The 9697-nt window shown below is 36.4% G+C and overlaps 2 protein-coding genes and 1 long non-coding RNA gene across 3 annotated transcripts in view; 2 read left to right on the top strand and 1 right to left on the bottom strand.

Annotated features, from left to right (window-relative positions):
* Positions 1–996: 996 nt before the first annotated feature.
* Positions 997–6298, top strand: LOC102232047 (persulfide dioxygenase ETHE1, mitochondrial-like). The gene is made up of 7 exons (XM_014472337.2): positions 997–1122; positions 1762–1906; positions 3129–3277; positions 3475–3604; positions 3944–4033; positions 4333–4449; positions 5340–6298. The coding sequence occupies exons 1-7, from the start codon at positions 1090–1092 to the stop codon at positions 5381–5383; spliced, it is 708 nt and encodes a 235-aa protein (XP_014327823.2). The 5' UTR covers positions 997–1089; the 3' UTR covers positions 5384–6298.
* Positions 5622–9475, bottom strand: LOC111608145. Its single transcript, XR_002752558.1, has 2 exons — positions 9390–9475; positions 5622–8230 (listed from the first exon to the last, which is right to left on the bottom strand). It is a non-coding gene; the product is annotated as an uncharacterized LOC111608145 (long non-coding RNA).
* The window catches only part of phldb3 (pleckstrin homology like domain family B member 3), a 24954-nt gene continuing 24656 nt past the window's right edge, over positions 9400–9697 (top strand). Inside the window, exon 1 of the mRNA XM_005808563.3 lies at positions 9400–9646. The gene's annotated coding sequence lies outside the window, so the exon portion shown is untranslated. The remainder of the gene's footprint in view (positions 9647–9697) is intronic.

Here is a 9697-nt window from a genome sequence, read left to right as displayed (position 1 = left end):
TCAGAAAAGGTTGTAACCATTCTGGAAGCTTACTGTTAGTCTGCTTTAACAGAGTCAAAATCAGTCTTGGTTTTATGTTTGGAATCACTGTCTTGTCTGTCATAACACTTTCTATATCAAGTAATTGATTAGTAGTCAAGTTGAAATTTTTTTATTTTACTCCTTTATTATTCTACCCACTCTGTGCAGTGTACCTGTAACTGACTGTTAGTGTTCTTAGATCTCAATACTCCAACCATACTTTCCCTTATTGTCGCCTCATTGTAATGAAGCCCTTTTGTTTTTAGCCTTTGTATCTGTTTTGCATACTGTATGGAAAGTGCTCTCCAAATAAAGTTTGCTTTTCAAACTGCTTCTAGCATAATTTTCGCTTTTTATCTCAGAAGTGATCAAATGTCAAATATAATATAAAGTGCGTCTAAATAATTATTTGTTTACAAAGAAATGTTCTGGTCTCAAGTCAGCCCCATGATGATAAAACATGTGCCTAAAGCTTGTTTTTTCTTTGCATAATAATCTACTTTGTTCACATGCTATAGCTCAGTTGGAGATAAGGCAGACATGCGTTTACTGATTCACAGGTTTTTTGTAAAAACAGTTTTTGGAGAATATTTAGAGGCATTCCGAGGCCTGCAAATGCACAGTGGAAACAAGGCTGTACATGTTATCAAAAGCAATAACTCCATCAAATCCAATATCACTGCCTTGCTATTATTTTTTACATGTAATAGTAATGCTGCATAAGTTAAGAGCTCAAATAGTATTAGATATAATTATTAACATCCTCAATCAATAGTCTACCTTTACAACCATAGCAATAAATACAATTCTGTAAAGATTAAAAGTGGAGTAATGATGACAAAGCAGTTTTTTTTTATTATGGTTGTGCAGCATGTGTTTGGTCTGACGCACCCTTGGAGATCACGTATCTCAGACTAGTTCTTGACAGGTAATCTGGGCGTGGCTGAGAGGCTATATGTAAGCGGAACAACCACACGCAGCTCCAGTCATTGGTTTACTTTCCTGAGAGGGCGCATCTACCACGTGCGTTAGCTGACTCGAGTAAACATTAAGTAATACGGCTCCAAGATGGCGAATCCCGAAGCGCCGATCTTCAGACAAGTATGTGTGTTTTAAAACTTTTGTATGGTCAAACTTGGGGACAGTGCTGCAGCTCTGAATTTGACTGCGTAACAGGAAGTTGTAGAGTTAGCCTTAGCTTACTGTAAGTACAGTGAGGTAATTGTCAGACACGATTTTGATGTTTTTCAGGTGAAATGTCTTTTAACTAACATTACTCTGATTAACGCGTATTCTTTCTGTTTTAGCTTTTAAAAAGCTCTGAGCTTAATTAGTGTCATCGCTGCATCACTATGACATTGCAGTTGACGTAAAATAGATGGGTGTTTTCTACAGTTACAGTTGAATGTCTTTCTCCTTGCCATTAAAAACAATATTTCATTATTTGATGTTTGAATACAGATTTTTTCCATATTTCCCAAAGCTTTATTATAAATAACTGCATATTGACCACAAGTAGTTTTGGTACAGAGAAACAAATTGTCACACAGGGAATCCTAACCTAAAAGCACATATTTTGGTCTCTTTACTTCTTCAACCTGAACTCCAAACTTCCGTATTAAGTAACTTGTTTAGGCTTCATTTAAAAACAATTACTATCTAACAATGTAGAGGGAATGTATGTGTCCGTAGCTGCAAGATGTGAACTGTTGATATCGCCCTCTTGTTTTTCCTGTTTAGCTGTTTGAGAGCGAGAGCTCCACCTACACTTACCTGCTAGCGGACAAAAACACTAAAGAGGCAGTCATCATTGATCCCGTGAAGGAGACCCTCGACAGAGATGTGAAGTTTGTGAAGGAGCTGGGGCTCAATCTAAAAATTGCAGGTATCTTTGCAACCACAAATGGGTTGGGAGATGCAATTTCTGTCATGGCATGACCTCAAAAACTCATCTGTGTTCTCTTATAAAACATTTTGAATGTTTTTAAATTGTTTTATTTTTGTTGAAAGCTTTCCATTAATATATCAATTTGAAAGAAAAAAAAAAGAATTTTCTGAAGTACATTTAATCTGCTGCAGACATAAAAGGTTCACCTTGTGGTTTTGTAATTTATTCATTTATTGTGCTGTCATTTATTTACATCCTTGTTGCCGGATCTGCATGAAAAGCAAACAAAAAAAAAGGTTTCATCAAAGAATATCTAAATAAGTGTAAATTATACAGATGTATTGAAAACCTTAACTGAATTTTTCACAGAATTAAAGAATCAGACTTGGAACTAGACATGGCCTGGTAGGTATGATCAACCTTAAGTAAAAACACAATTTAGTTTTTCTCACATTGACTTGCTCGCAATAGAAGTTGTGAGCCTGTAACCACCTGCTTTACAGACAAGCTGCTTGTAGCTTGCCAATTATCATTTTTAAAGTCTCATCTTAATAAGAATGACGAGTGAAGCTGCTGTAGTTAATTGTTTGTGTTATTTTTGCAACTTAAAGTATTTCCTTACATGCAAAAGCAGCTGACAAGTTGCTGACTTGTAGCAGCAAGTGAGGGAAAGGTAGTGCTGCAGTTATCTATAATCAATACAGCTGAAAAAAAACCCTGAAATCTCCTTAGAAGCATTTAATAGCAGGGTAGAAATGTTGGAGTGGTGTGAAGAAAATTATTTACATTTTGGAGATCATAACTTTCTCAAACAATGGCTTTCTCTGAGATGGGTAATCTGTCTAGCCATAATCACAAAAGATAGCTTTTGAAGAAGTTTTTTTTTTCATCAAGTTAATTATCAGCTTAATAATGTTTCAGTGCTTGCATAACCTGCACATATAAAAGTAGATGATCTTTTGACATTGACATTGATCTAATCAGTATTAGATCAAAGTCGATGTTACTTAACAAAGACAGATATGATCATCATTCTGCTAATAGTCCTGTCAGGCAGTTTGCCATTGGACGTCACCAAGCTGAACATATGGGTCTAACAGCCCATATAGCTGTTAGACCTTTTCCCCTTCAATAAAATATTTAAGTATTTCCAACTTTGCTTACTGACAATAAATTACTTCCAATAACAAAATCTAATGTGTGTGTGTGTTTATGGTAGTTAATACCCACTGCCATGCAGACCACGTAACTGGCACTGGGTTGATGAAGAAACAGATCCAGGGACTGAAGAGTGCCATTTCTAAACACAGCGGTGCCTCAGCAGATATTCAGCTGTCAGAGGGGGACAACATCACCTTCGGAAAACATGTAAGGACAACTATTATTTTTTTTCACGTTAATTTATTTATTTATTATTACTATTTTCTTATCAGTATGTTGTAATTTTATTTCTAATACATGGTAAATGGTGAAAAATTGTTGCTGAAATAATTTGATAAAATAGATTTGAGCAAAAAATGTGTCCAGCTAATTTTTTTATTTTATTTTTTATTTCTAATCACCAGTGTCTGATAGTGAGAGAAACACCAGGACACACTGATGGGTGTATAACCCTGGTATTGGGGGACAAGAGCATGGCTTTCACTGGGGACGCTCTGCTCATCAGAGGCTGTGGAAGAACAGACTTCCAGCAGGGTAGTCACATGGTCTTTCCTCATACCTGTCAAGTATCCCATTTTGAGCTTTCTGTTCCAGCGTGCTCCCATAGCAGTATTTTCCTGTAAATTTCCCGTATTGGAGTAATTACGACTTGCATCTCTTACAATAGTCAGTAGTCTTCTTCCCATAGTTCCCATAGTTCTTAGACGTGTGATTAAACACAAGGGACACATGGGGGCAGTATTGCATTAAATAAAATAACACTTGAATAATTCAGTCTTCTATAAATGTCTTTTTTTAACAGTTTGAAGTCTTTGATTAAATATTTTTAACAAGCTTTTGACTTTAGAGTTTAATCTTGGTCCTTTTTCTTAGGTTCTGCTGAAAGGCTTTACAAGTCAATCCATGAGGTCGTCTTCAAGCTGCCTGAAGATTGCCTCCTCTACCCAGCACATGACTACAAAGGTTGGTTAAAAACCCACATGCTTAATTTCTTAAAACTACGTCCTATCTCACAGACGGTGACAAAATGACTTTGAAAAATGATTTTAGGCCAGAGCATAGTAATTGAAAAACATAGTTTTCAACACTCAGAAGTCACTACAATGTTTTTATTCATGTCCTGTTCAAGGCTTCATGCACCAAAGAAATGCTCAAATGTTTTTAATTAGCTACATTATATAATTCTTGTGCATTCCTTTTTAAATAGTTTTTCTACAATGTTATTACTTTATAACTAAGCTTTCTGATTTTTTGTTTACTAGGTCAGACAGTTACTACAGTTGGTGAGGAACGCAAGTACAATCCCCGCCTAACCAAGAATTTGGAGGAGTTTGTGAAAATCATGGACAACCTGAATCTCCCTAAGCCAAAGAAAATTGGTACTTAAACCGCTACAAACCTACCGTTAAATCTAAATGTTAGACACTAGTCAGCCCTAACATTACGAATGCATCATGAAGACGGTAAACCTATTTTAACAGTGAAAACAACTAGAATAATTTTGGGAACACTGTGTGAGATATGACAGAAATATCATCTCTCATTTAGTAAAACCTAATTCTTATTATTTTTCCTCAACTTTACAAACACATTGCCCACTATGTAAATTAATTTTACTTTTAATTCAGAGCATAGAATAGTTCCTTAAGACATTTATTGTGAAGTTTTAACGGAAGTTGTCTCAGTTCATCTGTTACCTTAACCTTTGGGGAAAAAACTGCAGTCTAACTGCTTCAGATAAAAATGGTCTTGTCTATTTTAGCTGTCTTGCTGACAAATCTTAAAATAAAATACAGATAATTCAAGCTGGCAACAAATTAAATTTTAGCTTTTAATTAGGATATGTTTAGCAATATTTAAAGGGAACCGTCATACCTTTTCTAAATGGTTATTTAAACATTGACACACACACAAAAAAGCTCTGAACAGAAACCAAAACTGAAACTAGATAATGTAGCCCTTATAAGAATAAGAGAAAAATCCTCCTAAAGTTACTTTAATAACAATAAGTTGTAATGTGAAGTTGTTAAGCATGGGAATTGTTATTTAATTAGACACCTAATTGTATTGTTTTTTTTTCTTTTTTGGGACAAATTCGATAAGTCAAGAAACTGACATGTTATGCATAATTTGGCAGCATAATGGGAAGCTTGTCATTAGAAAGGGTGGTCATAACGTTATGGCTGATTTCATTCCAAGATTGTCGAGGCTTGACACAATTATAAACTATAATAGACTTATTAAAACACATTTTCTTCTTCCTTTGCAGATATTGCAGTGCCTGCAAACCTGCTTTGTGGATTGCAAGACTAGTAAGGGTCGAGCAGAACGGAGCATTATGAGTCCACTAAAGTGACCCATAGTTGTTGTTTTACCAAAACTATACTTTGTTTCATTTAGTCTCAATTTTATTTGTTTGAGAAGCTGTTGTTTTTAGATGTGCAGCTATTAATTTTTTTTTTTTTATTGTCTAAGGAAAAAAATAATGAAATTCACTTTTTAAATGTAAAACGATTCTGTATAATTGTGTGTGTGTGGAACACTATCACTGTATGTCTTTGGGGTAAATTTTAATGTTCTGTACATTGTTCAGTGGTGCTGTGTTTTAGAACAATACAGGATGTTTCTCTGATAGAAAATCGAACCATTCATGACAGTGGTGTCCGATACCGATACTAGTATCAGGTCTGATACCTGATACTAGTACGCTGAATCGGCACATGGAATCGGCAAGCACCTAAACTCAAGTACTTGTACTTGGTATGGAAAAACTGGTATTGGGACACCCCTAATTCATTAAAGGTTTGGTTTAACAATTATGTTTTCCCACTTCAACTGACTTCTTTCACAAGGCCTTTGCAGAGATTCTGTACTCCCTTAGCCTACCACACATCCACAATATGCAGACTGTTAATAGCCAGGGTGTTTTTGCATAGCAGGAAAACAAATCTGCACCATTTGCATTCACAATCTATAAGGAACTTGTTTTTATTTGAGAGTATGCCACAGCAATGCAGGTTTTCTTTTTAAAGTCTATGGCAGAAAGCTACAATCTACTTTTGTATAGAAAGACGTAGCAGTTAAATGTACTTGTACATTGTTCCTCTACACTTGTCAGCTATAAGCTGACCCAGTGCCTTTTTAACTACAAAGGAATTGGTGGACCTTTTAGCACTTGTTTATCTGATTGTTGTTTATAGGTGCCTTATGAATAAACTGCACTGAACTGAATCATAAAATTCATCTTGATGTTCCAGAATGTACAGAATGACATGAGATCCTTGATGTTTGGCCTTTAATTAGTTAACACTACAGGGAAATGTGGGTGGAGAAAGGGTTATCTATAGGTGGGTGTTTCCTGCGCTCATGCAAGTTGATACCTTAAACCCACACATCCACCACACACCAGCTGTCTCTGCATTTGAGACAAACAACAATATTAGACAACCTTTTGTCTCTGAATTCGCTGATGGAAACCTGCATTTTTTTTTAACAAAAGGTGCCTGTGAGATTGTTTTTTCACAGGCTGAAGATTTATTCATTCCCATGTAAAGCAGTCCTATCTTATTTTGTTTTTGAGATGCAGTGTGCCAGCTGTCCTTTCACCCATGCTGTCGCCCATCTGCCAGCACTCTTTTTGGTCCCGCTGCAGCCATGCCACAGTAAACCTGCAGCACTTTTTTTTTTCTCACGCCATCCACATGTCATTGGCAAGAATCTATTGCACTATCAGCTCATTGAGAAAAAGCTGTAAAGAGGCCAGTCAGGGTGATAAAACTCCTCACAGTAAAGAGAGCTGATTTTGCCTGTGGGGCCTTAAAGAAATGTCTATACATAGTCCTGAATGGAATCTGTGTGGTTAATTCAGTTTTCAGAGTGTCCTGTTTCACTATTAATGCAGCATTCTCTCAGCATTGCTGGGGTCCTCGAAGGAAAGCGTATGGTAAATATGTAAGACTTAGTGGTATTTTAACCTCATGAGTTGAATACACAGCTTGATATGAAAAGCCTAAACATCCTTATAAAAAAGTTTGTCCTCCCAAATAACTTTCACAAATAAAACATAGTTTTAGATACCTAAATATGTTGTGGGAAAAAAGAGACTTGAGTTGTTAAACAGATCATATGAGATCCTATTACATCACTTCAAGTCAAAATAGAAGAAGTATAACATTCATCCTCCAAATTGTACATGAGACCCATGGATATTGCTTGAGGCTGCAGGGGCTCGTGTTAGCCTTCTTGTAGGTTACTTGCTTGGCTTAACCAAATGGAATCCATATCCATTTGGTTATGGATTAACCATAACCAAATGGATAAAACTCAGTGGGCACTTTTATTTAAAAATGTTAGACTAGGTAAAGTGTCCACAGCCAAAGGGAAGATTACTGACTCTATACTGTCTTACAGTCATTCACAACACCCTCCACAAAGAGGAAACACCACAAAAGATTATTGTTAAAGAAAATGACTGTTCATGTAAAACTATGTTTAACAATATTACCCGAACATTGAAAGTGAAGTTGGAAGCAAACGAATTTGTTACAAAAATATCCACAAGCGACAGGAATGACTGCAGCCTTGAGCGGCTGGTAAAGCAAAGCCCATTCAAGAGTTTAGGGGCAATTGACAAGGCTTGGACTGCAGATGGAATCAGTGTTTTAAGAGCCATCACATGAATATATATCAGGAACATAGGTTCCAAATATCCAGATTGCTTACCCTCTGAACATATTGGTACACATTTCTGTATTAAAGATTAGTTTGCATTAGTTAAGAAAAATATAACTAAAATATTGTTGCTTGTTGTAACAATCGACTGAATGGTTGAAAGGCTGGTGTTGCCTTACAGCAAGAAGGCCCTGAGTTTGACTCCTGGTCTGACCTCTTTCTGCGTGGAATTTGCATATTCTCTCTCTACATGCATGGGTTCTCTCTAGCTTCCTCTCACAATCCAAAAACATGAATATTAGATCAATTAGTTACTCTAAATTCCCTTTTCGTCCGTGTGTTCAAGGTTGTTGGTTCTGTGTCTCTCTGTTTTATTGTGTGAAGGACTGGTAGTGACTATCAATGTTGCATCCCTCTTTGCACCCAAGACCCAGTGGAGATAGCAGAACCCCAGCAAGGACAGGTAGATGCAGGCCACAAGGTATGAAACTGAAATGATTGAAAAGAAAGGGAACATATGAATTATTTGCAACCAATATTATCATTACAAAATGTATGCATTGCATGTACAGTATGTGGGGTATTTAAATACAAGAGTGAGGGTCTGGTGTCCTGCAACTTTTAGATGTGTCACTGTTCCAACACTAGCTAAAAAAAGCACAGACTCTGCTGTGAAGTGAGATTAGAGTTCAGTGGATTGCTAGCTATAATAATAAAAAATAAATATAATAATGCTTCCGTATTTATTTTCACATTATGTTTCTTTATTCTTTAACAACATTTCTATAGTGCACATGCTTTCTCAATTCTTATCTCTTCAGGTTTCTGAAGAGTGCCTCAAAATTTTATATTTTGCTTCTCGTTCCTGTGATTGCAACAATTTTCTGAAGTTGCAGCATTTTTCTTATGCTTTGTTGATTGTAGGTTTTTGCTTTCATTTTTTGTAAATTCAGCAGTTTTCGTTTGTAGCGTTTTTCTGTTGCATTTGTTTTTGTGCATTTGTATCTTATAGTTTGCATCATTCTAGTGTTTGTTGCGGGTTTGCACCTGTGGGCCACCATAGTTCAGCAATTATTGATTTTCCCACTGACTATTAATCAGGCTGTCAATAATTTTTGACAAGCATAATAAATAAATCAATATTACAAATGTATACCCCTCATACGATTTTATTTTCTTTTTAAAGATGGCTCATTTCCTCCCAGAAACAAACTGCTTACAGCTGAAGTAACAAAATGTCAATCTACCATATGAATTTAAATTAACTATTTTTAATAATAACCTGATTTATTGAGGTGTATCAGTATGTCTAGCTTTATCAGTTGATTTGACTTTAATCTGACTGTATAAACATCCCGTGGAAGTTTTTAGTCGTTGAAAATATCAAACACATTTTTGGAAAGGAGCCCAGATGAGTCAGCATTGACAAAACCGCGCTAGTTCCCAGAATAGATGCCACATTTCAGTGCATAATTGAAAAAGAAAAAAAGCTTCAATATTTTTTCTTTTTTATAGATCTGCGGTGGATAAACATTGTAACATCGAACTGTTCGAGAACAATGTTTCCACCGTTGGGCTGTTGGTTTAACTAGGCTGTGTCCGCCTCTGTCGTCACCTTCCCCCGCGTGATTTCACAGCTCAGCCTCACCTGTTGACGCCGACGGTCTGCTCACACCGACTTGTCAGATCTCAGGACAGAGGTTCAAACTACGGACGAAACCGAGGAAAGAAAACAGCTAAAACTGCTTCGCAACAAACTGCAGAGACGGAGGAGTCTTTCCGAGCCTGCGTTTGAAGTGAAACAGGTCTAAAAGTCGCTTCACTACACGGTTCTCGTCTCTGACGCTCTGTTATGGACGGAAGAAGCCTCATCTCCAGTCGTTTAAATGGGAGCGCGTTTTCCAGGTAAAATGGGTTTATTTACTATTTTTTTCACTTTCCAGCTTTAGTCAACAG

Source organism: Xiphophorus maculatus, chromosome 3 (assembly GCF_002775205.1).
Source record: "Xiphophorus maculatus strain JP 163 A chromosome 3, X_maculatus-5.0-male, whole genome shotgun sequence".
NCBI lineage: Eukaryota > Metazoa > Chordata > Actinopteri > Cyprinodontiformes > Poeciliidae > Xiphophorus > Xiphophorus maculatus.
The sequence above is the reverse complement of the archived record's forward strand: the minus strand, read 5'-3'. Positions and strand labels throughout refer to the sequence as shown.